The 27,243-nt window shown below is 40.0% G+C and overlaps 4 protein-coding genes across 4 annotated transcripts; 1 reads left to right on the forward strand and 3 right to left on the reverse strand.

Annotated features, from left to right (window-relative positions):
• Positions 1-3,074: 3,074 nt before the first annotated feature.
• sowahb (sosondowah ankyrin repeat domain family member B) lies at positions 3,075-6,854 on the reverse strand. Its single transcript, XM_079486711.1, has one exon. It carries the CDS (start codon positions 6,076-6,078, stop codon positions 4,036-4,038), a length of 2,043 nt encoding a protein of 680 aa, XP_079342837.1. The 5' UTR covers positions 6,079-6,854; the 3' UTR covers positions 3,075-4,035.
• On the reverse strand, positions 6,824-13,387 carry ccni (cyclin I). The gene is made up of 7 exons (XM_079486712.1): positions 12,920-13,387; positions 12,097-12,253; positions 11,282-11,416; positions 10,331-10,405; positions 9,695-9,835; positions 8,687-8,920; positions 6,824-8,267 (listed from the first exon to the last, which is right to left on the reverse strand). Exons 2-7 carry the CDS (start codon positions 12,208-12,210, stop codon positions 7,833-7,835), a joined length of 1,134 nt encoding a protein of 377 aa, XP_079342838.1. The 5' UTR covers positions 12,211-12,253; positions 12,920-13,387; the 3' UTR covers positions 6,824-7,832.
• Positions 13,388-14,214: 827 nt separating this feature from the next.
• On the forward strand, positions 14,215-18,510 carry ccng2 (cyclin G2). The gene is made up of 8 exons (XM_079486308.1): positions 14,215-14,324; positions 15,084-15,225; positions 15,408-15,545; positions 15,636-15,886; positions 16,128-16,206; positions 16,284-16,382; positions 16,715-16,917; positions 17,512-18,510. Exons 2-8 carry the CDS (start codon positions 15,121-15,123, stop codon positions 17,627-17,629), a joined length of 993 nt encoding a protein of 330 aa, XP_079342434.1. The 5' UTR covers positions 14,215-14,324; positions 15,084-15,120; the 3' UTR covers positions 17,630-18,510.
• Positions 16,463-27,005, reverse strand: taf1c (TATA-box binding protein associated factor, RNA polymerase I subunit C). The gene is made up of 15 exons (XM_079486307.1): positions 26,571-27,005; positions 25,707-25,818; positions 25,301-25,353; positions 25,123-25,218; positions 24,975-25,030; positions 24,590-24,837; positions 24,337-24,465; positions 23,749-23,866; positions 22,785-22,856; positions 21,760-21,895; positions 21,357-21,482; positions 20,649-20,823; positions 20,291-20,428; positions 18,939-20,149; positions 16,463-16,930 (listed from the first exon to the last, which is right to left on the reverse strand). Exons 1-14 carry the CDS (start codon positions 26,697-26,699, stop codon positions 18,969-18,971), a joined length of 2,769 nt encoding a protein of 922 aa, XP_079342433.1. The 5' UTR covers positions 26,700-27,005; the 3' UTR covers positions 16,463-16,930; positions 18,939-18,968.
• Between the last annotated feature and the right edge of the window lie 238 nt (positions 27,006-27,243).

Genomic DNA, 27,243 nt, shown 5'->3' on the forward strand with positions numbered 1-27,243 from the left:
TCTGTGGTTTTGTGTTCATACAATGGAAGTCTATGGGGTTAAATGTTGTTAGTTTTCCAACATTCTTCCAAATATCTTCTCTTGTGTTCTGCCGAAGAAAGTAAGTCATAAAGGTTTGACATGAATGTAACGCAATTTCACAATGCTAAAGCAATAACATTAAATTACAATTTTCCTTTATTTTTTCAATATTTGATTTTGATCTGGGATGCTTTCTTGATGGACTTTGTGAGGTTCAGAATGGGCCACAGCATTTGAAGGCTTTTGTAACCAGAGAGATCTCCACTGTTTCACATATGTATGCATAATGCATTAACATACTCGCATGAGCTGCACAACACTGAAGCAGAAGGCACAGCACAATGCAATATCACTGGCACAGAAAGGCCGCATTGTGATTAGTGAATTACTGCCATACACTAATGATTTACAGCCCTGCAACAGCTGAGCGCATCGGAACAGATGAACCCGCGTGACATCACATACAGAAGATATTTAACACACATTCTGTCTATTCTTCAACGTAAAAACACATTCCTGTTCGTCTGAAATGGCACCTTTACAGCAATAGTGACAGATCATTATTTATGATTTTAGATTTAGAAATACTTTTGTACTCTGCTGTACGTTCTCTGAACAATCCCCTTGCCATTTAAATGTAGATTGTTTTATCTAAATCATAGATATTGTATTTTTGTAAGCAAATGACAGTATGCAGAACATTTATTGTGTTTGTGGCTTTCGGTTGTTTGTGGTTTTTGGCTGTGAGGTGCTACATCATGACATCTTCAGCTAATGTTTAACGGCACTTGAACACAATATCAGTTTCAATGGCAGTTAGAAAGCATGATTTCTGTTAATTCACCCGTTTTTATGCTTCTTAGTTCTATCACAATGCACATTCTAAAACGCAAACTCTTTTGCCAACATGTTTTTATTTTCACGGTTGCTGTGGTTTAGTTTTTTAAATGAATGCAAATATGATCTAATCCGTTCAACTACACACCCAGACGTCAGATGGACCTGTAAGAGGCTGAACTGCAGTTCTGATGTAAACCACGTGCTAATCTGAAGTGTCTGCCAAGCCTCACGCTGTTAAAAACAAAAAGCACAATTGGAAGGCAAAATAAATATATTTTTAAATACAAGCTCATTATCTGTCGTCTCGTCGTATTTTCGAACTTTTCTAAACGTGTCTTGTATATAGGCTATTTTTGATGAATCCGAATCTGTGGTCCGTGCTCCTGATGCCCCACATCACTGCAAGTTTAGTATTTGTTTGTAAATCACTTTGAAATGCGTTTGAGTATGAATAAACACTCCTGTGTCTTCTGTAACTGGCATTCAGTTCATGTCATGTATTTCTCTGTGAGCAAGTTGATCATTTGAATCATGTGTGTTAAACAAGGCAGACACGAGACAAGTGTGCAGTCCTGTTTCTCCAGCATCTCTGGGTCTACTCTTCAGGTTATCATTTCTGTTTTAAGTGTATAAATAAAACTAAATTAACATCAGAGAAACACTGAGACACACACACGCTGTGTGCGAAATAGCACCCTATACCATAATAAAGTGCAATGTTGAAGGGGACATCTATTTTTAGTTGTGTCCAAATTCATAGTGGACATTATTGAGTGCACTCATTCATTCCCATGATGCATCCTAATAACAAGCTAGCTGATCTATCTTGATGATTTCGGACACAGCCACAGGGATTATAACATCACTTTAGTTTACCATTGAACTGGAAAGCGTTCAGTATTATGTCACATTGTCAACACGGATTCTCCACATTCTTTACATAAGCAAAGCTTTCAGATATTTATCAGTATCATTGCACATGTTTTTTGTATTTCATGTTGCAGCTTCACAGTTCAAAGCTTTAAAATATGCTACAAATCTGAACCGTTGAACTCTTGGAGGGCAAAGTGAAACTCAGGTTGTGCTGTCTGACGCTTCAGGCATTTTCTGAATGTTTTGCATTTGCGTAAAACTAGTCGCTCAAGCAAATGCAGGTCATGAAAGCAGTGGTTTCTGGAATTAAGGTGCTGTCACTTATCAAATGATTATATCACAGTCATGGAAACTTGGACACACATTACGCTTCATATCATGTCTGAATTTAAAAGCGCATGCACTTTTGTTTGTATTATTATGCATGGTAAAAAATGGTTAACTCTTGTGACCCGAAATCAAAATTGGATTTACCTGATACAATGAAATTCATCAACTTGTTTATTTAATACAATTATTAATATTAATGGGCCATGCACGTGCGTCCGTTGAAACCGCGTATGGTGAAAATATTGAATTTATTCTTGTATTGCTTAGCAACAAAGAAAGGCTGTCCAATAAATTGAACTCCATTGGTCTGATCATGCTGGAAACCCTTTGATACACACCCACAGTTCTGTTTAGTGACTCCGGTCACCTGACACTGGTCAGTGTTAGATTGGAAAAACACTGCAACAGGAAACTAATGCATGAAAAGGAACTGCAAAACAACGTGGTAACCAAAACACAAGGAAACACAACAGCTAAACCATAATGATATGCTTTCAATGTCTGAGCTAACATTATCTCGAACAATTATTTTCGAAACCGAGTCTTTTTGATTTTCTTTAAGTTGATACACACAAGAATTGATACTTAATAGCACTCTGAATAAAACAAACAATTATTAATGAGTTTTGTCAATGTACATTGCAATGCCAGGATGCGTTCGCTATGTTTCATCATGTTTTTTTATTTCAGATAGTGATTAATAAAATGCTTTTGATTGTTTTTAAACTTTTTCCATGCATGTTTATGCTGCATTTACAGAAAAGATGCTTTGTAACAATAAAAAACTTAACAACTAATGAACAAAAATCCTAATTTAAATAATGATTAATATCAAATTTTGGTTCAAATGAACAGCATATGGAAAACAAAAGAAACTTTATGAAAATTGTTAACTCTTGTGACCCCAATTCCAAAGAGGATTTACTTGACTTCCAGGTCAAACAATTGTTATGTATAATAATGCAACAAAATACATGTTGGTAAATCAAAAACAAACACAGTATTAAAGATCAAAGTCATGTCTTTTATTCATTTAATAAACTTGGAGTATAAAGGTGCATCATGTAGTGTAAACATTATGAAAGACTCACTGCTGAGCAAGTGCCTACACCCCGTGACATGTTGAAACACATCCACAAACACAACACTTCACAGATCGCTCCATGAGAAAAACAACTCACAAAATCCTGTTTTTATCCGTCCCCCTCGAGTCAGATGTACAGTTGGAAAAAAAACAATACAGATTTGACTCGAAGTATAAATCATCAAAACATGAGCACACTGAACTGTCATTCCCACATCACCACATAAAAAAAGTGTAATCAAACAGAATAAATGAGGAAAAACAGGACAGATGTTGCTATAGCAACACTAAAGGAGGTCTTTGACAGACATCAACAGGCCAGGAATGTATTTCAAAGAACGTTTTCTCTCTCCCCCTCCATTTTAAAGATAAGGAAAATGAGCGAGTTAAACATTAAACAAAGTTTACAGCGTTCAGGAGAAACAGATCCGGGTTGAACGGGTTGCGAGAATCACAAAAAACACATTTATCATCTCACCTTAAAACAGAATGTAAACGTTAAGTGACACAAGCATGTCTGTGAACCACATAGTTTCCTAGATTAACAGAGAGAAAGGGAGAGAGAGAGAGAACTCAACAAACTTAAGGAGGTTAAGAGAACCAAATCTGTCTGGAAATGAAACTTGTTTTCAACAGAAAACTTCTTAGGATCTCCATTCTGTGACGACATGACTGAGTTTTCAACACACAACACTGTTGCATACGATACATGTTATCATAAAACACTCTCATACTATTTAGTAAAGAACGTCCAAAACAACACAGCAGATTAAATTACATTCATAAAGTCACACTTTACGTGTAATAGATTTTTAGTCCTAAAATAAGTGCATATTTTTTCACCCCAAAAAAAGGTGCCACCAATGAATCCGTTCAGCTGGGCAAAGCTAAAAAGCTTCCGAAGCCGAGGTGACCCTCAAGTGAGATTTGTGTTTAAACAGTGCAGCGATGGATGAATGTCTCTTTACGTTTATTTTGCTGGTGGCAGGTCTCATTGGAAGTTTCTCCACAGAGCTGAGCAATGATGGACTGGCGTCGATCATCTTCTGCGGTGCTCGTAGAATCTCTAAAATATCCCTGTTTTCATCTTTACTCAAGTACTGCCACGGCCTCTTTCCGCTGCTGTCCCTGATCCCAACATCAGCTTTGAACTTTTGCACCAGGAGGCGAATTAGTTTCTTGTGCCCGTGAATGGCAGCCAGGTGAAGTGGCGTGTACCCGCACAGGGTCTTGGCGTCCATCTCTAGAGTCATACTGGCCTTTTCCACGCCGTACGAAAGCGTGTTCAGAACACGATGGTCACCGTGCTTGGCGATCCAGTGGAGGATAGTGAATCCGGATATGAAGTCCCGTTTGTAAAGGAGGTTGGGGTCCTCTCGGAAGAGGGCGTAGATGTCGGTCCACGTCCCGGACGCTGCTTTAACAAACCACTCGTGTTCTCTGGGCTCGAGCGGGACTGAGGAATGTTTACCGCTGAAGGACCCGTCGTGCCCCGATGTCCCCAAACTTCGCATGGACCCGCCTGGCGAGGAAAAGTCACGGGAGCCTTTGCTAGAGGGGGCGGTTACTAAATTACCCATGCTCAGGGTGGAGGACAGCAGCTGGAGACGGTTGTGGCGGGCCGAGCCGATCTCCTCTGGGAACTGCAGGTCCAGGTTTTCTCCGAGGCTGCGGCACATGCGACTCCGCAGGCGAGAGCTGAGCCGTCGGGCGACGGGTCCGTGATGCATCTCCGGCGAGGCGCTCCGTGAGGACGACTGGTCATCGAGGTGACCGGTGGAGTGATGCAAGGGTCCGACGTCGCGGCTCGGTTGCTGCAGCTGAGACAACAGTCTCGTCTCCTGATTGCGACGTAGGAAAGAACGTACGCCCTTCTCATCTTGTCCCGAGAGACACTGGGAAGCATCGTCGCTGGACCACTCGTCACGCCCGGAGCCCTGATTCCAGCCCGTGTCAGACACAAGGGAGGTTGTCGAAAGGCTGTCCTGACTAGAAGTAAGATCTTTTGCGTGACATGGCTGTAGATATATGGCAGGGGGGCCGTTTTGAGGTTTGGGGGCATCTGAGGGCCCATGCGGCCTCAGTAGACTGTCATTGCTCCGGCTCAGCCCAGCTTGGGTGTACAGTGGGGTGTGCACGTACGGAGGGGCGTCCAGCAGACAAGGAGTCGAGGTGGATACAAGAGACTGACCGATGGTGACCAGTGGAGGCCCTTCTGCACATTTTGGGAATTGTTTACAAGCGTCCAACGTGTTGGGCTTTCCGGGCAGAGGCGATGCTCTAACCTCGTAGTAACATGTAGGCTTGACAAAAGACTCGCAACCATCTGCTTCCCTTAATTGTCTCGGTTTGGCGGGGTAAACATCATGTTCCACCCCGCTTGCCCCCCGGGTCGCTTTCGTCTCCCGTGTCTGTTCAACACTTCGGCCACTCCCACTCGAGCGACTGTCAATGTCAGGTGGAGCTGGTCTCAAAGGGCAGGTGCCCTTAGTGGATATGACAGGTTGTTCTCCGCCTCGAGTTGAAGTTTGGACACCTTTCTCAAAACTGGGAGTTAAATCGTTGTTATTGTTGTTTTTGGTGGTGGTTACAATTCCAGCAGCAGGCAAGATCTCAACTTTAGGAGTTTTAGGAGCAGTCTGTAGTACACGGTCCTGGTTTTTCCTCACTGGAGCAGGGTCGAGATTCTTGGCGACGTCTCCGAGAAGCGCGCGGTATTTTTTCCTCAGCACAACCTGAGACACGTCGTCCTCCTGCCTCACCGTCGCCACGGAGTTCACGTACTTTTTGAACAACTCGCGGTTCTGCTCTCTCTCCTCGTCCTCGCGCAGAAAGCGTCTGTAGTGGCTCAATAAGTCCGCGTTTCGCACTTTCCCGCCGTTGCTGAGGATGAATCGCAGCACGGACTCCTGCGTGAACTCGACGGCCATGCTGCACGCGCGTGAACCGCCGCGTGGGTCTCGAGATCAAACTGGAGGGACCCGACAAGCCGTTTCGCTGGTTCGCATTTGAACTCCGCCCACTTGTGTCTCTCAGGTCCACCTGCATACCTGCGCGCTGACGTCACATGACGAAAAAACAACAGAGATCCTCGCAGAACTTCTAGCGGATTTAATAACACTAATGGGAATATTATTGGTTTTGTGGTTCTCTGCTGGTAATGTTTTGGGTTTTATTGGTGGGATGTTATCTGACGGATGTGAGTCAGTGGAAGACCAATGTATTCTGCCATGAAGGGATTTTATGATGGTTTTATTGGTACAAAAAGTTCGTAATGGAAACTATTATGATTCTTCACCGGTGTACCTGACACGCATTCGTCGCTTTAGTGTTCGCATAATTCGTATTATAATTTTTAATATCAAGATTTAGTAAAAAGTGTGAAATTGTTGATCTATCTGGTCAAATTCTTGGTGTAATACAGTGCTGCATTATTACGTCATACACAAACAGATGATATAGAAGTGCAGCTTACGTCAGATCCATTGATCACATGACACCTCGGTTCTCCCTCGTGCAGTGAGTGTTAACCTAAAGGGATACTTCACCCACCTCTCATCGTTTACTCACCTTGAAGTTTCATTTCTTTGTTCTGATTAACACAAAGATATCTGTAATAATGCTTATAACCAAACACATCTCAACACCCATAGTGGGAAAAAACAAGGGTCGTCAGAAGTGCCCCAGAACTGTTTTACTGTCCCACATTCTTCAAAATATATTTTTCTTTGTACATCAGAATAAGTATTACTTTAACAGTAAAGATCTCGGAGTACAGTAATGAATAAAGGCAATCACACATATAAGGTCAAGACATTTTGTGTTCAGTAGACATTTTTATTGTTTTGACTTTGGGATGTTTCTCAGCAGCGGTCCAGTGTATTATCATCACCTCAGAGCACAAGAGAGCTTTCAGAAGAAACAGCAGATGACACTCACAGCAAAGGAATGATGAAGGTCTAAAGCTTTTTATATTCAGAATGTAATTTTGCATTTTCTTCTACTCGATATAACACAATTACGTTATTATGTTTAGAACAAGTGACAAACAGTTCATCTAATCATGTCAGGCCATATATAACACTAGTTTATCATTAATGCTCAGTTATAAAGAAGTGATAGGGAAATTATCACCCTTCACACACACACACACACACACACAATCGATAATCACACACGTACAACACGCACGCACACAGACACACACACACACACACACCACAAGTGTTAAGGCCGCGCCATGGACCAGGAGAATGGAGACGGTGTACTTTTGTACAAAACTAATAAACATCTTCAACCACAGCTATTCTTAACAATATATTAATTAAAACTTCAAATCAAAGTCAGCCCTCAAAAATGTTGAAGGTTGTTTGAAAAAGACACAAATAAAAATAGAAGAGATGAAATAGAGACATTAAAAACTATTGTTGGCAAATACAGATAAAAGAGACCAACAGCAACAATACCAGATAGGATTTTCTCCACAGACGGAGGAAAAATATTCCTACTTTTTTTGCAGCATTTTTCCTTGTATATTGTTTTTTTCTTGTTTTTTTAAAACCTTTTACGCTCATTAAATAGTTATGAAACGGCATCATGCAGAGTATGTTTTGTTAGTATTTTTTGGCTCTCCTTTGCTCTGAGGTCTGATAATCACTGTCGCTGCGGTTGTTTAGATCGTGCTCTACGTTTCACTGACAGGTTGAAGAGGCGGGCAGGGGGAGGAGCCAGCCTTCTGCCGGATCACCGGCTCACCCGTGCAGGGGAGCACCCCCTCCTGGGGACTTTCCTCGTTGTACAGGCGCTTGATCCCATCAAAATACTCATCCACCTCCATGTGTTCCACCTTACGCTTGGCCGAGGACTTGCAGTGAAGCCGAAGCTTGGTGCCAGAGTGGGTGTGGGTTGTGTTGGGGTCAGTGGGTCGGTGAGGATCACAGCCCGGGGCTGTCGGAGTGGGGGAGACTTGCCCGACAGACAGGTCTCCCTTTACCCGAGGATCTGGGGCGTGAGGCAGAGGATGACAGATGTAAACAGTGTTAGGAGGCAGGGAGGCCTTGTGTGTGGAAAGGCAACGTGCAATCAGCTCTCGACAGCCAATCAGCTGAGAACTGTCGATCTAAGATACAGGGAAAAATATTAGTTATCAACAAATAAAATGTTGCAGCAAAAACGTCATATTAATAAAGCAATGACCCCCTCTTGGCTTTATAGCTGTAAACATCCATATGATAAAGTACAATAAATGTTTCAATAAAACAATAAATCACCGTATTTACCCCATTACATTTAACAAACCACAAGCGTGCAATAACACTTTTAAGAGGAAGTATGTCTATTATCATACTCTTTCTGAAACACATCAAGTATGAACCAAACAGCTGTTAGCTTCAACATTTTAAGTTCTACTTCCATCTGTAGACGAATTAGTCTATGAACTCTCTAAACTACAGAACAATCAGGCTGAAGCAAAATGCTGATCATGAAAAACAGTATTCAATTAAAATGTAAAACAGAAGTAGATATGTAAAGTCTCACCTGTGCTTTGTACAGCAGGTCGACAGTGAGAGCAAGCCAATCAGGACAGATTTTCTCCAGTTCTAGCGTGATGAGGGCAAGGGAAAGCACCGAACCGCGCACCTGCAGCAGGGCATTATGGGACAGACAGTGGAGAAGCTGCTGGGTAAGCAGCGCCATGTGCTGTGACGGGTTGATACCTGACAACACCCTGGTAAGACGCCCAGACTTACAGCTCAGAACCATTGCATGGAACTAGAGAAAGACAGAAAGGGAGAAATTGAGAGATTGATTGAGAGAGGAAAAAAGGAGGAAACTGTGGAGGAACGTGATAAACATTAATGCATTTTAACAGACTTTTAATCTGATGTTTTTGGCTGTCCCTAAATCACCCAGATGGAGAAAAACTGACTGTTAATGGAACTTCCACATGACAGCAATGATAATCTTTGCTAAACGCCCAAAGGAATATATTATTCATAACTACATGCAAAGCTTGTTGACTTTAAATGAATGTTAAGTCACAGGGAATAAAGAAAAATCAACAAAAGTACCTTATTAAGTAGCATGTAGAATAATGTTTATAATGCACCAAGACAATAGCCTTGTCTGTAATCGGCCACTATCCCTCATTTACTATTCCCTACATTAGTTCACTAATATAGTCTACTTTAGGGAGCGGGTGAGATGAATGAGTAAATTCGGACACTTTGTGCACTGGAAATGCTGCGGGCGCCGTCTTCTGCTGAGACGTGGGAATTCATTCAGTTCGATATGATACATGTTGGCTAGGAGCTTGCCATGAGTCTGCAAATCGGTTGTACACTCGTTATTATGATGCATCATGGGATTGAATGAGTGCACTCAACAATGTCCACCATGAATTCCGACACCATTAAAAATGGATGTCCCCTCAAATAGTGCATTTATTAGGGTATGGGGTGCTATTTCGGACACAGCCAATGTAAAAAAATACTGTATAGTAAAATGCATATGTTGTATATTGATGTAGTTGTTGTGTGTACTTACGATGTAAAGGAAGTCCAGTACAGTGGCAGAGTGCAGGTCCCAGTTTAGCTTATCCAGCACAATTCTCTCCATTCGTAAGATTTCTGATGGAGAACAGCCACATTTGCTAGTGGAGGCCAGTTCTCTCAGAATTGGGATACGCTACAAAAACACACGTATCAAAGATTAAACGCACAAATCAGACTGATCTATTATAACACACACACACACACACACACTTTATAATAAAAGGAAAATCACAACTAAATTATTTTAACAGTATATTTTAAAGTACATTTAAACCATATCACATGGTCAGCTAAACCTCTGTCTGAGAACTGCCAAAAACGAATCAGATTAAATATCAGAGCTTAATTCTTTGAGCTAAAGAGCTGGTCATTTTTAGATTAGATTTAAGCATGCACACTTTCTACTTAATGTTCATCAAACTGTATTTTCTTTCAAACGCTGTGATGTTCCCTGTGATGTCATTAAAAACTTTATATTTCCACAATTTCATTTTGGAGTAAAGCCTGTGAGAACAGTGATGGCAGATGTTGGCCATGATTCAGCTCAACTGTCTTTTATAATAACAGCCGATCATGTTGGACTTGGGACACAACTGATCATAGGTCGGCATTTTAATATGACATTTACCTCATCTTCCTCACTGGTCTTAGCAGCCAGGAAGAAACAAGAGATGGCAATGCAGCGCAGGTACTTGGGACGGGCCTGAGAGAGAGAGAGAGAGAGAGAGAGAGAGAGAGAGAGAGAGAGAGAGAGAGAGAGAGAGAGAGAGAGAGAGAGAGAGAGAGAGAGAGAGAGAGAGAGAGAGAGAGAGAGAGAGAGAGAGAGAGAGAGAATTTAATGTACACTCTTACAGTTTATTTACAGTGTACTTATCCAAAATAAATCAGGTTCAAGGTTGATGCCTACCATACATGTATTTACTATGTAAGTACATAGTATGTACATGTAGAACAGGACGTTAAAGTAAAGTGCTAACGGTACAACAAAATAATTTCTCAGCGTCTGCAGTTTACTTTGCACACACAGCGTTTGACACAATAAAGGGCATATAGACATACACTTACTGTGTTTATTTCCTGTTCATTCAGTACGCAAGTAAAAAAGTACAGCCATGATAACTACACCTTAAGTATCCCACGCTTTAATAGTCTAAAAATAAATAGTCTCACTCTTTTATATTCCTCAAGAAATATTCTTACATTGTCTCTGCAGTCCTTGAAAGTCAAAGGTTCAACGACCTTTTCTGAAGCTCAAAAAATAAACATCATACCAAGGGTTAAATATATATCTATATAACTATGATTGTATAATTTGTAGAAGCCTAACAACTAAACAGCTTATTTTTTACAGCTTACTAGATAACAGAAGTTTTACGTTTTATATTATCTGATTATTGCACACAAAGACAAATCTGAATTATGCAAGTACTACTGAAGGCCTAAAATTAAGTTTCCATATTTTGGACTTCAATGAAAACTAACACACAGTTACCTGTTATAAAAGCAAGTGTAATATTGTAAAACCACAATCATTAACAGAGACAGAAAGTCTTGACAGGCCAGAGGTTTTAAACATTACCTTAATGGCGGAGAGAAAGCGATCCAGGATGCCGATGGCAAGGCAGAGTGTCTCTGGATAGAGCTTCAGTTGGGAATGCACATCCCTCAACCACCGAACAGCCTCATCACGCATTTCAGGGGAAATATCTGTATCCTAAAGAATTAAAAACGTCAACAGCTGTTAATCATCATCAGGTTAAACCTCAAAACAGCCTCATAAACAAAATCACTAAACCCAGTGTAATCCATGAAGATTTATGGAGAAAATAATAAGCATCACATGACCCCCATGTTATCACTAGGACTTATGACCAGGAAGATTAACATGTGTGTGAACAACTGTGCCATTTAAATTCAAGGTTGTGTACAAGGTCCTTCGCAGATTTACAGAGCCGTTACAGTTTTTCAACTCGTATGGCAGCTTCTTATGGGATGTACTGCAACAATTCCGACTTCGATCACTTTAAAATAAAAAATTAGCTCTGTATACTGTGGAAGACCATATGAGACTAGTTTTTGATTGCTCTAATGCTTTTTGTTGTCCTTATGCTGCTTCCATTGTGTACTTCATCTGTAAGTCGCTTTAAATGCGTCTGCTTAAGGACTAAATGTGAATGTACACACATTTCTGGAACTAAAGTACTTTGTACGCATACAGTACACAAAGATGACACTTATTCTAACTATGCAGAACTGACTCAAATTGAAACTATACAGATTCTAGAATCAACTAGATATTTGAATCATTCGCCTAAGTATCGGCCTCCCAAAATGCAAACATTTTTGTCACAGTCATCTAACCAGATATATCAGCACACCCAGTGACGGACTCACCTGGTTGGTAGGTTTCTTTGGCACGTAAACCTTCCACAGTTTGGCTTCCCTAGAAACTGCCCTCTCCAGAAGAGACGACAGTTTCTGGCTCTCCAAGGGCTCGGCAAACTTCATTGCGAACCCTGGAAAAGCCTACCTCCCCACTGGATACAGCTACCTGAACATGGGACACAAAACAACAACTGATAAATAAATAAATAAAACATAAATAAATGTAATTTGAGTCACTTTTTGAACTTCAAATACATCAAAAATATGAAATAACTTTTTTTCTTGTTATACCTGGCAAGTTTGAGCTGATTCCTTATAATAACAAGCAATTAGATAGTAACAATCCAATTTGATGTTTATTGTTAATATATAAAAAATTTGTTTTAACATTACGTTATTAAAAGAAGGGATATGCAACAATGATCAAAATATAAGCCCTATACGTATATCAAACAATACGAAATATACACATTTATGTATTAACATGATAGCGGTGACGCTCAGGCGGACTAATAATAAACAAATGCTTAAACGCATGTTCAATCTATAGAGATAGAATATAATAGTCATATACAAAAATATGATATTTAATACGAAGAGTTGATTGTATTGATACGCTAATATTGAACGGTGTTGACGCAGTTTAACGTTACATTAAATACGCGTTAGCAGACTGACGTTAGCAGCGCAGCAACACGTCAATAATAACTCGTTAACGACAGACAGCTCTTTAAAAATGTCATGAACGTTATCAGTAAGACTATTGTGTCTTTTAGGTCTGGAATGGCAACATTTGTTTATAAAAACCTTTAGAAATTGTGATTTGTTTTACCTCCCCTGCAAGGTTGTTGGAAACGCAGATCATCCGGTCCATTAAACGGAGGTAAACTGAAGAAGCAGATCGGATTCCGTCATCTTTTTAAGCGTCCATCTTCGCCTCCATTTTCGACGCGAAATTTGGTGGGGGTTTAAAAAACTTAAAGGGATCCTTACAAACTGATATTAAAAAAGAAATGAACGGAATATAGACACGGACGTCTACTTCCGAGGAGGGGACTGAGAAGGGAAGGAGAATTCTCCGCCTACCTTCTCGTCGTACGAAGGCACCTCCGCCGAAAACATTTTCGACGAGATTACACAAACACGTGAACAATAATAAACGGATAAAACGCTACAAGGCACGAACCGCAAATGTAGATGTGGCTGTGTGGCTGGGGATTTATTATTAACGAAAATGATATGGAATCGAGCGAAAGGGTCAGAGGACTACTTTCTCTGGCGGATGGATATTTGAAGCGTCGCTTGTGTTGTTGGGACTACTTTCATATATACAATCTTATTCTGTATCGTACAGTAATACATCAAACAAAGCAAAAATTTAATATTACCGTGATCAAACTTATAATGAATATATTTAAAGATGTGTTATATACATTGTCCGTAATGCAGACTATTTGATAAATTCGTATATTAATTTGCAATGGAATTATTGTATTATAATTTAGTCTGTAACTCGTGTTTTGAAACAGAATAGACCACCTCGTGTCCCTGACAGGGTGTCGTCATGACCCGAGTCGTATACACAATAATGCTACTAATTTGAATTCACCGCATTTCTAATCTACGAAAAAACGTACAGCTATAAGCGGCAGATTTATACGCTGAGGTTTTAAAGCGTTAAATAAATAGAAACGCCGTTAGAATAAGAACATTTTAACGAGATTGGTGTATTTTACTACATTTTCTAGCCCCCTAGAAACCCGTTCAAAACAAAACCCAGCAGCAGCCAATCAAAGCACAGTTCATGCTGTCTCTTTGCTAGCCATTGCAGACGATTACGCATCGCCCGGTAGCCAATAAGCGACGAGGATTTTGGGCGGACTTTTTGAACGCTGCTATTTCGGTACATCCTATTGGTCCGTTACCTTTTCTATATATTGAGGCAAACCCGTAGTTTTCGAAGGTTTTAATGTCTGTGAAAAGATAAACACAACACGCAATAATAATATATCGTAGAAATTATATAAAGGAAAGGCCTTTTAATGTAAAGAAGATGAACGTTGACGCAATAAAATACATAAATGAATCAATACACAGAGACTTGGAGACTTACGCTTCCTACGTGACAGGCCCATTGGGCGGAGCCAAAATCAACATCAACAAAAGGAAAGAGAAGCTCAGGAAAACAGACGAAATACTCGGATATACAGACGCAATATGTCCTTTTAACATTTCTGGTAATGTATATTTATTTACGATTATGTAATGTAATCATTTAACACGATTGACATTCAAAATACGCCGTTAGACACAGTCTCTGTTAAATGTCCAGTTGTTGTTTTTTATCGTTACCCTGAAAATAGCCCGATCTTCGGTTACGGTTGTGTTTAAAGGCGGAATCTTTTTATTTAGTAACGTTTATTGTTTACATTGTTGTTTTACTTAAACGATACTTTATAACATTCCATCGATAAATCGTGTGTCATTGATGATCATTAAAAAAAATCCGAATTTCTTGTTCGTCGGTCGTCTTTGATGTTTATAATCCAGTGACCGCATCATTGACATCGGTTTCTGAATAAATAACTTTCGAACGAATAGATACGCGAGGTACCAAAATTGTAGATTTATTTTAATGTAAAACGGTCTTAAATGATTTAGATTTACTGTTAGAAACACTGTACAGCAGTGTAAATACTCAACCCCTCCCCCCGCTGTTCGAGGTATTTTCCAGCTGACGGATCAACCGGAATCTACTTAACATTTCACTTTCATTCCCATCGTTGACGTCATGATTTTTATATATATAAAGCTTTTACATATAAACGTTTTCAATCGTTTTGCTTTGTGGCATTTTATTTTGTTTGGCTGTAAGAAGGCGTTTACCAGCGCAACCCGACACCGAAGCTCAGCTGAGCAGAGGGGGCTGGGCAAACCTTGACCCACCGCCCCGGGTGAACTGCATTTACTCACTTTGTTTTTATGTCCTTTTAAAGGTGTTTTGAAGAAGCAAAACCCAGAAATTTTGAAAACATGGATGCCTTCAAACTGATGAAGGAGCTGAGGGCGAATTTGGAGCAGGAGGTTTATTACCTGCCCAGGGAAACTGGACTTAGTTTGATCGAATCCACCCAAGAGGTGATTTGCTTTAAACTACTTCCCTGCAGCTATTGGAACAAACAAACAAACGTTCTTTTAAATAAACACTGTATTTTACGTCGTGAACCTCATATTAAATGACGAAAAGTCAAACTTACGAAAAATGATTTTGTATTCTGCATTATACCTAATGGTTCAAATATGTTTTGTTGTTCCCACAGAATGGTAATGGCATTTCAGCCAAACGTCGAGATGCTCGAGTGGAGGATCTCTGGAGCTTGACCAGTTTCTTCGGTTACAGCACTCAGACCTTTGTACTGGCCGTAAACCTGCTGGATAGGTTTCTAGCCATGATGAAGGTAAACAGTTGACCATTGCAAACACAATCCACCGTCCCGATCTGCAATTAAAATAGCCATTATAACCGATCTGCTGTGTTTTAACTTAAGGTCCAGCCAAAGCATTTGGCATGTATCAGTATAAGCTGTCTCCACATCGCCGCCCGGGTGACCGAGGAAGAGTGCAACGTTTCCTCAAGCCACGAGCTCATTCGCATCAGCCAGTGCAAATTTACAGTCTCGGACCTCAGCCGCATGGAAAAGATCATTTCGGAAAAACTGAACTTCCAGTTTAAAGCCGTCACAGCCTTAACCTTCCTGCATTTATACCACGCTATCGTACTTTCACATACCTCCAGCAGGTAAGAATCAAACATGTTGGCAAAAAATATTGAAAAAATGAGGAACATTTGACTGTATATGAGTCACAGTAAAGGCAGTCAGCGGTCACAAACACATCATCTGATTTATGGCACACTAGACAGCGTGTTAAATGACAAACAGCTCATCTTAACAATATATATGCTTATTTAAGTCTATCACACAAGCATTACTTATTGCACATTCGGTCTTGTTTCTAATGTAAATCTCTCTTTATTCCAGGAAAAACGTCCTGAATCTCGACAAACTAGAAGCCGAGTTGAAAGCCTGCCTGTGCAGAATCGTTTTCTCCAAAGCAAAAGTAAGAATAACCACAAAACAGATAAAGACATCAGGAGTAAGTTAAACGTAATGTTAAATTTGTTTCTCTCTTTATAGCCTTCGGTGCTTGCCTTATCTCTTTTGATGCAAGAGATTGATGCCTTAAAGTCATCAGATCTGCTAGAGATCGCCCACAGCATACAGAGACATCTGAAGGTAAATACATAGATCAGACATTCCAACAGTAATAACCCATTTCAAGAGTTAGTTAATAATGCCACGAGACTGTTCTGTTTAGTTTAAAGTCACAATCTTACAACTGTGACTAGTTTAATCGATATAACCAAAACACGGTCAGTCCAAGAAAGAAAGTATAAGAATAATCACCATCGTTTCCAAAAATACCTTTAGGTTTAACATCTCTTAAAAATCCTTTGACATATCCTGTGGCCAGCAGACTATTGGCTCGGTCGAGATGGTCCCTTCCAAAATTACGCTGGCTCTGTGCCCTGGCCTTATGTAAGCTGGTGTCTGTGTGCTCTGTGTAGATCTCTGAAGCTGACCTGGCGTACTGGCGAGGTCTGGTAGACCAGTGTATGAGGGAGTATTCCTCTCCTGAATGTTCCAAACCTGACCACAGGAAACTGGTCTGGATCGTGTCGCGGAGAACGGCACAGAATTTGCACAGCAGCTACTGCAGCATTCCCGAGCTGCCCACCATCCCAGAGGGGGTCTGGGATGAGAGCGAGAGGTAAACAGTTCACCTGCGGAGAAACACGTGAATATCAGAAACATATTGCAATTAAATGGAAGATTTAGGGTTAAACGCATAAACAAAACATTCATATTGGTCATCACAACTTCCATCAATTCCACCTGGTTTCACCAGACACAACTTGTTTTTTCCATTACACTGACATTACTTAACCCACTGACGCACGCGTTAACGTCACAACCTTGGGCTTGTCATCACAGGCTGAAGTTCCTCCTGTACGCTCAACCCAGTCATGTTCACTAAAGGTGTTACGTCATAACTACAAATGGTTTGTCACGTCCTATATAGCCGGTACTCTCAAAAAAGTCCCCTGCCAAATCATTCCTAGTGCTCACTGACAGCCAATTACAAATTGAAAATTCCAACAGGACTTACAACTTTGAGTCTACTAATGGTAAAAATATGTATACACACCAAACTAGGTGTAGCAATGGAATGTGGGTGGAGAATACTGCGTATTTACAAACTGACGTCGGTTGTGCATCATCACCTGTGAGTAAGGAAAGGTGTGTGAGGTTGGGTCAGCATGAAACGTACAAGATATCTGAATGTGTTTGTTTCCTACAACAGTGAGGATTCGAGTGAAGACTTGAGTTCTGGGGAAGAGAGTCTGAGCAGCTCCCTAGGAAGTGACGCAGAAGGGACCTACTTCCCTTCTAACTTCCTGTCCCAGCACCGCAGGCTGTAATACATTGTAAACCAGTTGCCGAGGAGCACAACCAGCAGTGATCGAGAGAACTCTGGAAGCTACAGATGAACGTGGCTTCTGTGTTATCTACCCTGATATCATAGTCTTCTCTTGGTTGAAAACCTAGCGTTGAACAGCAAGGTGCCATTGTGCCTGGGTTCAGTGAAACCGCAGAGTCCAAAATTGTATTTAAAACTTTTCGGGCTTAATCAAAGCCTGTCAACATACTGTAAACATCTCTTTTAATTACTCATGTTAAGCTAAAGTGATAATATCAGCTTTGCGCAACAGTGGCAGCTACGTTTTAAAACAAAGTAAAAAAAGACATCCATGTAGCCACAGTGTTAGTAGTAGCATGTCCGGATTTGTCAACATTCCAGGCAGCTCAATTGCACATATCCAAGGTACAGTAGACTGTTATTTAACAACCTAGGACTTGTACTTTGGTGCTTTCCACAGTTTTGCAAAATGATTGTTAATGTGTGACCGGAGAAAGCCGAACACTTGAAGAACTGCTGCTTTTCTGAGGTGATACAGTCAGAGACTCACTGCAGTGTGCACGGTGTTCACAAAAAAAGCGTGTTTGTTTATTTTTGTGTGTATGTGAGTGTGATGTCGTTAACCTATTTGCCAATTTAGTACAAGTGTCACATTAGCCGATGTGTGCGTGTATGAACAATTACTGTATGTTGAAAATGTGCGTTGCACAAAAAAGCCTAAAAAACCTTAAAATGTAAAAATGTCTATATAAAAATGTACATTTGTATAATGTAAAAATGCATATACGTAATGTATAGCATCTTGTAGATATTAACTTATTATTATTTTTCATAGTAATATGAAAAAAAGATGTTCAGGAATAAAAAGCTATTTTGAAATTCATGTCCCTCTGTTATTTACAAGAACTATTGAATAGTTGCATGGCTATCATAAATTCCAGTGTTAACACATCCAATCCATTGTCTTAACACAACTATCCCTCAAAAGCAAAAAATGGAAAACAGATATGCTCAAAATTTGCTCTAGAGCTTTATAATATTGAAGAAACGTGATATTAAGTCACATCGTAAATCAAGCAAACATGTTTTGTTAAGTCAAACATTAAATCAAAGAAGCAATGAAGCAAACGGAAAGGAATTAAGTTAAAGACCACACACAGATTGGTCCATTTGTTATTCATTAAAAACACACGCAGTGCCATCTTTCATGCACACACGCAACAAAAATACAGTCTCAAATTTCTCTTTTAAACACAACCCGCCCCTGTACAGTACAACATTCGACACCAAACAAAAAGTAGGTCACTTGCCTTGAAGCATTCCTGGTTTGCAGCCACCGTTTAGAAACCCATGCGAGACTTTTTCTTTGGCTGGGAGGATTGCGAGAGACCTCTGACTTTGGGAATTTTGGGGGACGATAGGGAGAGCTGAGATGAGGAAGACATCTGAGAAAAAGAAAGTACTCCTTCCTCTTCAGATTCCTGAGTACATTTTTGGGAACCAAACCAAGAACCGAAGTCAAACGACTTTCGTTTTGATGCTTGCTTGGTTGGCGTTGTGTTGACTAAAGGTAAAACTCCCAGTTCTGTCAGTCGTGGAGACCTGGTGAAGTCCTCCAAAAGATCTTTGTGCTCTGATTTTTGAGGCGTTCTTAGGACAGATTTGATAGATTCTTGCCCTGGGGTTAAGGCTGGCTTAATTGTCACCATCTCCAATGTTCCTTCATCCTCGTTCATGCCCTGAGAGTCCTCCAAATCCTCTTCGTCCGAACCGAGATACTGACTCGCAACAGTCGACCCTTCATACAGATCGTCCTGGTAACTCACCGACGTGGTGAAGCTTCCCGAAAGCGAGGGGAGCCTCCGTCGCCCCTGCTTTTCTCTGAGCCGTTTTCCACGAAGCGCTTTGATTTTCTCTTCCCGGTTTAAACCCAGTTTATCATCCCACCAGTCCTTCCAATTGTCGTCCCACGCCGCTCCCAATCGCTGGCTCAGATCATCCGGCCACTCTGCTGGATCTATAGGATCGGGAACGGGGGTCACGTTTAAAGGAGGCAGGTGCGTAACCCTGTGAATGAGTAACTCTTTCTTTCTCATGACATCGTGGAGGTCTCTCTTCATACTCTTCAAGCGATCCTTCTGCTGTGTAAAAGCTTCAGGGACTTTTACATCTATTAAGCCGTTGGTTTGGATTTGCTGATGACGTAGGTGCTGTTTTTTGGAAGCAGCCTTTTTGAAAAGGGGTTGAAACCACTTGTTCCAAGCCACCTGGATTTCGTGATCCTTGCTTGGTGTGGGTGAGCTGGTCAAGTTAAATCCTCTGGAACGGCTGGATGATTCTTGAGCGTCTTCATTTGTCTCCAAAGTAGAGGAGTGATCTTTGTCGACATTGTCGATTATTGATTCCGTGAGGTTCTCATTGGTGGTGGTCTGATGTTTGTGGAGCGTTTGATAAAATAGGTCTCCCGTCTCGGTGAGCTGGAACACAGACAGGTAGTCCTTATTCTGTATAGCTGCGAGACCTAAGACGCAAGATGTGGACAAACAAGAAACCCCAAACTCAGATTCGGTTAGCTGTAAAATAATTTATAGAGTTTAAATCGAACAGACAACAGTAGGGTTTAAATGTATGAAATTATGTCTGAGGTGTGATGCGTGCTTACCTGCAGCAGGTACACAGAGCCGCTTCTGAGCGATGTGTTTCTTATGAGGGAGAAGAAGGTTTAAATGGCTTAAACTCTCACTGGGACTAAAAAGCTTCTGAATGGGACCCTGAGTCTGACAGGCATGCTCTCTCCCACCTAGTGTCACATAGAACAACATTCATTTCGTAGTCAAGGTTTTATGCAAAATGAAGCTAGGGGTTCAACTTGCATAACCTCATGGTATATGACGCACAACAAGTTAATTGAATCAATAACAGAACTTTCAAACAATATATATATGAAATGTAGCATGTTTTCTTAGCTTCTCACCATCCGCGTACAGGAAACCATGAAATTAATTATATATGCATCTCACCTTTGTACTGCAATAACATGACCTCCTGTGACTTTGGAGCACCCAGCAACAATTTGCAGGTGTTTGAAGTAGATTCCGGCAAAACGCTGGCAAACATCGGCTGGGATTCCATCATGTGGTCCCATTTCAGCATGGGGATACAGGGAACACGCTCATCCATGATGTAAGCTGAAAACTGCAGATAAGCAAATGGCTTCTTTAGTAACATATCATGATGTTTACTCTTGAACAGGCGTTTTCAAACTGCAGACAGCTAAAGTTATACAATTCTACTGAAGATTATTATAGTTTCATTTCAACAAACAATATGTTGCCATTATTATATCACACTGTGTGTCTAACAGTATTAATGTTTCTTTATTCAAAATATAAATATGCATTGTAGAAAGGGGGTCCCGTGCAAAAGCATCATATTTGGGGGTTCTTGGCATTAGAAGAGTTTGAAAACCTCAGCTCAAGAGTACTTTAAGAAACACCATAAAGAAAATTGACTCTTACAATGTTTACTAATGCAAACCTCTAAAGTATAACAGGTCTAGTCTTAAAATATACAACAAAAAGTGTTTTGAATAAAGATAAAGGTCCCTAAATTAGTTTTATCAGTACATGTGTAATCACATGACCTCACAGGATGTATGGATATATTACTCAATGAGACACTCACTGCCTTCAGGCTAACAGCTGACGCAAGGCTTCAGACATCTTTACCTGGGTAGTGATGAGGTGGTGGTTGGCGTGGCTTTCGCTCAGGTACTTGGTAAGAATCACCCTCTCCCCCATCTTACAACCTGATGTCTTTCCAACCCGGAATAATGGGCGACAACAATCACGATTCTGAAGAAAGCACATGTCGGAAAGACTAATTAAACTTAATCCCAATTTAAAAACAAGACGTGGATTAAAGGGATAGGTCACCCAAAAATGAAAATTCTGTGTCATCATTTACTCACCCTCTTATTTCAAGCCAATACAGGGTGAGGAAATGATGACAGACATTTCATTTATGGGTGACCTATCCCTTTAAGACAATAAACCAAACAATGTTGATGGATCATTCTTTGTTGTACTGAGTTTAGGCCACTACTAATGTAATAGAGATAGGACACTTTACCCTTGCATCTGTAAGCTCCGCACCCGTCCTGTCAGCAAAAACCATCACTCGAGGGTGGCATGAGAACTCGCACCATCGCCATGCCGACTTTGCATTTATAGACAGGCTAGGATCATCCTGCCGAAACTTCTGCAACCTGTAAAAGAAACACGTTACAAACGTCTGGAGAGGTTAACATTCACAGTAACGTGATGTGGAATTGCTTCACATCATGCAATGAGTTTTCAGTGTTGAGTCACATTCAACAGACCATATACTTAAGTTGTAAGTTTGGAAAAGGTTCTCAAAGAGTATAAGAAAGCGGTCTAAGGTTTGGTTTTGGAGAACCACAGTTTGCTCTGTGGTTGGTTTGAATGCAAACAGGAAATAAACTGCTTGGTTTCTGTGGAACTCGTGTTGTCGACAAAAGCCTTTAAAAACGTAGTGTATTATTAAGATCTCATTGTTGACTTAAAGTACGGTGTATTATTTAATCGATTCATTTGGAACTCAAACTTTAGAAAAAACAATACCATTCATCTTTCTCCTAAATAAAATGTCTTCAAAAGCTGACATTGCACAAACACAGTAACATCAACACATTTTGTAAACCATTTCAGAGCTTCAGCAGTCCAAAATAAGTGTAAAGCAATCTGCCTTATAAAGCTCTTGAATGACTTCAGTAAACCCATCACATACACGAGGTCATATGAATTACATCAACAACATATTTATGTTCCTTGTCATGTTAGAACTTGTATCCCAGTCCCCTACTTTAACTATATGGGGGGAATGTCTTGGTAAGAACTTCTTTTTGTTTCACAAAGACATGAAATCATATGGGTTTGACATTTGCACTTTTGGACAAATGAATACTGCGTGAAGAAGTAAACCTGTTAAGGATTAACACAAAGACATTTAATATGATAAACATTGATAAAAGCGCTGGACGTATTAAACTAAAGAACAGTTTGCAGCTGTAACTGATATGTCGAGGATGAACACTGAGCTGATAAGACGTACAGACTGTTCTTAAACACACATACCCTTTTCTCACGGTCCAGAGATACGCTGAGCCCTGTTCAGTGGCCACCACCAGCTCATCCGGGACATGTGGACTGAATAGAGAGAGAACAGAACAACCCATCAATAAGGCAAAATTCATTCATATTTCAGCTTATTTTAACTGACGGACTAAGTTATTTGTTAAATAAAGAAAAAAATGCTCAAAAGGATGTAGTGACATTCTGTTTCCAGTAATAGTAAAATGAAGTCATTTGTACAGACCGTTTCAGACACACACGCCTGACCCAGAGTTAACTTCCTGTTTGTGTTTGGCTAGTGTCTAATAATAGACCTATTTATATTTTTTTACATTCATTTGTATTATTGTATAATTGTATTAAATACAACTTGTTGAATTTTCTTGTATGTTCATTTTATTAAATAAACAATTTGTTTAATGGGTCCTGTAGTTTGGTCGCATTTAAACAAACCAGCGGTAGAGCTTGGTATCGTAGTCTTAATTCAAAACATTGGAGAGGTTTTGCCAAGTAACGGTTCTTCTGTTTCTTTTGACTGTCATCAGAAATAATCTCCAGGCATGTTTGGGAATGTGTACTGGAAGTTAAATTGGCCACAAAAGTGTACGTTAAGTGTACAGTAACGTTTGCTTATGAAACTCTTTATCAGTCCAGTATGCAAAGTTTTTCTGTGTCATTTGAATTACTCTACATCAAGTATACCATCAGACATGCTTCAAACAACCCCATTGACCCAAAGAGACGTCAAAATATTTTCATTTGTGTTCCACAGAAGAAAGAGTCACAGAGGGTGAATAATGGAAAACTATTTTGTTTTTTTTAGGTGAACTGCCCTGTTTGAGCTTCCCAACATGTTCGAACACATTTAAGTGTGTTTGAAAGCTCATGAACAAGCACTGTACATCAAAGTCACCCAATTACACTTGTTGTAAGTGGCTGTGTTTATGATGTAAGGGCTCAAACCCACCTGACGGTGACGCAGGAGAATCGTTCCTTCGTGCGGATGACTTCCTGAAAATGTGGCTTCCTGCCGTCTCTCAGAACCCAAGAGCTACAGAAATAATCTGATCGAACAGCCACGTTACCTGCATACACGCATGAAAATGTCAAACGGTGGAACACTTCTCATAAACTGATACAACTTATAGAAAATAAGCAATTGGTTTGAAACAAGGTAATGAACTTGGGGACATCTAATATATCTGTATTGGCATAACCATAATTACTATAGTCTTGCAAATGCTACACATATACTCTGTTGCTGCTACACAGTCAAACACATTATTACACTCCTAAATGCTTTCTATGCTAGTTTGATATGATTGCAATATTTCTTTCTTACAATGAAATTCATCAAGCGACAGAAGTTTTGCAGTGTGGTTTCTCATACGACAACCTATGATGTAAAACTCCTGCATGTCCAATTTTAAAATGTCTTAAGTGTCTAACATACAGTGTGGCAAGAATCAATCATAAAGGAATATTTAACATTGCACTCTGTGCGCTGGGCCTTAGTTAGCACACATCAAACTTCAAATTCCACATTGCATCTTACCTGCGTCCTCCATGTTGCCCAAACTGAGCTGCCTAATGGTTCCATTCAGCTCAAAGGCAAAAGGTTTCGAGTCCATGAAAAAACTTGGTGGCTTGTCAACGTGATACTCTGGCACCACCCTGTGGAAGTCTGGAGATAAGAGTGAAGGAACTACATGCAAAACAATAGACATTAAAACATATAGCACTAATAATAAACTGTCAATGCATTTAATGACACCACTGAATCAAACAGACTGTATTTAAGAGGATACTGAGCGTGTCCAGTGCTGCCCCGCTAGGATAAATCAGACATCCGTCGCCACCACCCCCATTCTGATGAAGGGGCATGTATCCCAGAGCGCCCCCTGTCTGATCTGAGCAGAACTCCTGTTGTTCTCTCTGCGTTGTCAGTTCCTCATGTAGGAGTTCGGAGAGGAGCGATTGAGGAATATCGCTCACTAAATCACCAAGCAAATGATGTGTGCGACGGATCTTCTCCCAGTAATACGAAAGCTGGCACCTAAAACCCCAACATTTGATTCTTTTCAAACATCTAAAATTATCTAAAGCAGATGAAAATGAATTGTGCCGCAATTACAAGGACAAACCAACACTAACAAAATGTTGCTGAGAGATAGTTAGGAGAAATATTCTTACCTTTTATAACTCAAGCCCTCGAGAAATCTGTTGACCCACATCAAACTCAAAACTTCCTGATGAATACAAGAACCATCTGCAAAGTTAAAATCTACACCAGCCAAAGACAGCACCAGAGCTCTGAACCACAACAAGACAATTTACTCACCGCTGGGTGACTGTGTTTAAAAGACCACTGATCCTTAAGCAAATGTCCCATTGTGGAGAAAGCATCCAGACTGTGATGCTGATTAAAATACTGCAACTAAAGAAAAAACAGAGCCAAGTCTAAACAAAACGTGTTCATGTGGTAAATGCACATTTTCCTTTTGACTCATTTTGCTTACATGCTCTGGAAAATCCATTGGGTCTGGCAAAGGACCATATGAGAGTTTGGCATCTGGGGAAGATTGAAACAACATTACAAACATCAGTAAAACAACGATTTGAAAAGCTGCGTTCAAGGAAATACAAACTGAAAATGTGTGAAGAATGTCTGGATCATGTTGTATCGCAACATATTTTTGCTTCAAGAGACCCAAAATGCCGTATATTCTCGAAAATCATAAAACACTGACCTGGCAAATATTTCATTTCATGATGAATTTATTTTTCTTTTTTCACTTACATTTCACTTTTACAAAGATTTAAAAACAAAGGTTCAATCAAAATATAGACAACACAAAATATATCTGTGTTCATTTGAGATCATGATTGCAAAATTGAAAACACTTAATAATGATAAACATTTACCTTCACATGGTGGAATTAAAGGAATAACTGCTGGTTTGACTGGTACCCACTTGTCTCCTTTAACTGCGTGTTGAGATTGAAAGGACGGCTGAATGTCTCCATCACCATCACACTGGAAATTCAACACACAATGCCGAAGTGGATTATTTTATGACCACAGCTTCACACTATATTAATATTGAGAGATCTATTATTTATCTATCCGTTAACCGTTGACAGTACTTTAACACATCATTTTTCAGTCTCCCTTTTTTCGGGGAAAATACATAATTTAGTTTGACCTTTGATACTGTAAGTACTGTTTAAGCACATTATAAATCTAGTACTTTCCCAATATTACACTTTAGTCAAAGAAATTACTAGATTTTAGATTAAAATGTATAAGAATAATCTTTTTTTCCCAAAGTAACACGCTTATTTCATTAAAAATGTACTTCCACCTCTGCTATTTATTAAAAAGTGGACATTCTGCAGCATTGTGCTTTTGGATAAGTGGATAAGTTCATGTTTATTCCATCAGAGGACAGATTTAAAAAAGGTTCTTAACTATTTATAACAAACAAATCTATATTAAGGAATGTTTCTGGAGCTAGGCCATTAATATTGCATATACTAAAGGCAATTTCTGGTGCGCAGAAACTAAATTCAAAAGATATGATACATTTATACAATTTAATTTAATAGCACCACGACTGTGTGAATGCCCTGGAGAAATATAAAGAAGAAAACTCAAAATGACAAACCAAAACCCTTACAATGCATATGCATTGCATTATGGGAATAAAGAACATCATAATCGAAAAGAGTCTGTGTGGAAGCTATTATGAGGGTGGAGCTGTCATCTCCATGTTGTTTATATCTCACCAGATAAGCACTGGAAAGAAACACTCTCCCATATGAGCCCCAGCCTCCATGACCGTGTTTTGGTTTGATCTCCGGCGGTCCGTCGATATAAAATTGCGGAAATAGCTGATCTGGAAATGCGTTATCCATGATGAGCGCGCGGAGGTCCTCCTGCCCGGCCCGTAAAATCAGACAAGCGCGGGCATGTCAAAACGCACACCGGTCCTCGCGCGACGCTCTACGGTAACACATTTAAAACCGATTAAACACGTTTGCTATATTAAATGTTTAAAACGAAACTGTGTCAAATGATGTCCGGGTATATTGGAAAGTCGAAAGCACGTGTTTATGGTAGTTGTTGCTGGCTAGTGACCGCGTGAGGCTAAACACAGCGCGACAAACACACGTGTCAACTGATGAGCGGAGATGGAAGCAAGACATCATAGGAAACGCCTCGAACGCCCGCCACGGGAGGATTTCAAAATAAAAGCATCTATAAAGCGTCTTCATATTTAAAGTCACCATGAAACGGAAGTCGCGGTGGACTTTTTCCGCATCGTGAAATTAGAAAAAAACACATGTTTTACCATTGTATCTATACAAGATTATTTTGGAAATACTTTATAAATTACATAAATAGAAAATTGGGAAGTATGTTGGAAATTTGTGTTTTTTAGGTATTTTGACTTTTTAA

The sequence above is a fragment of the Barbatula barbatula genome, assembly GCF_947034865.1.
Source record: "Barbatula barbatula genome assembly, chromosome: 22".
In the NCBI taxonomy this organism is placed as follows: domain Eukaryota; kingdom Metazoa; phylum Chordata; class Actinopteri; order Cypriniformes; family Nemacheilidae; genus Barbatula; species Barbatula barbatula.

Excerpts from the sequence above, each read along its gene's own strand:
- sowahb (XM_079486711.1), bottom strand. The coding sequence starts at position 6,078 with ATGGCCGTCGAGTTCACGCAGGAGTCCGTGCTGCGATTCATCCTCAGC.
- ccni (XM_079486712.1), bottom strand. The coding sequence starts at position 12,210 with ATGAAGTTTGCCGAGCCCTTGGAGAGCCAGAAACTGTCGTCTCTTCTG. Across the intron at positions 8,921-9,694 it reads TACTGGACTTCCTTTACATC|TTCCATGCAATGGTTCTGAG; the intron begins GTAAGTACACAC and ends GTCTTTCTCTAG. Across the intron at positions 8,268-8,686 it reads ACCTGCTGTACAAAGCACAG|ATCGACAGTTCTCAGCTGAT; the intron begins GTGAGACTTTAC and ends CCTGTATCTTAG.
- taf1c (XM_079486307.1), bottom strand. The coding sequence starts at position 26,699 with ATGGATAACGCATTTCCAGATCAGCTATTTCCGCAATTTTATATCGAC. Across the intron at positions 21,896-22,784 it reads CTCTGGACCGTGAGAAAAGG|GTTGCAGAAGTTTCGGCAGG; the intron begins GTATGTGTGTTT and ends TTTCTTTTACAG. Across the intron at positions 20,429-20,648 it reads CATGTTATTGCAGTACAAAG|GTGGGAGAGAGCATGCCTGT; the intron begins GTGAGATGCATA and ends ATGTGACACTAG.
- ccng2 (XM_079486308.1), top strand. The coding sequence starts at position 15,121 with ATGGATGCCTTCAAACTGATGAAGGAGCTGAGGGCGAATTTGGAGCAG. Across the intron at positions 15,887-16,127 it reads CTTTCACATACCTCCAGCAG|GAAAAACGTCCTGAATCTCG; the intron begins GTAAGAATCAAA and ends TCTTTATTCCAG. Across the intron at positions 16,207-16,283 it reads TCGTTTTCTCCAAAGCAAAA|CCTTCGGTGCTTGCCTTATC; the intron begins GTAAGAATAACC and ends CTCTCTTTATAG.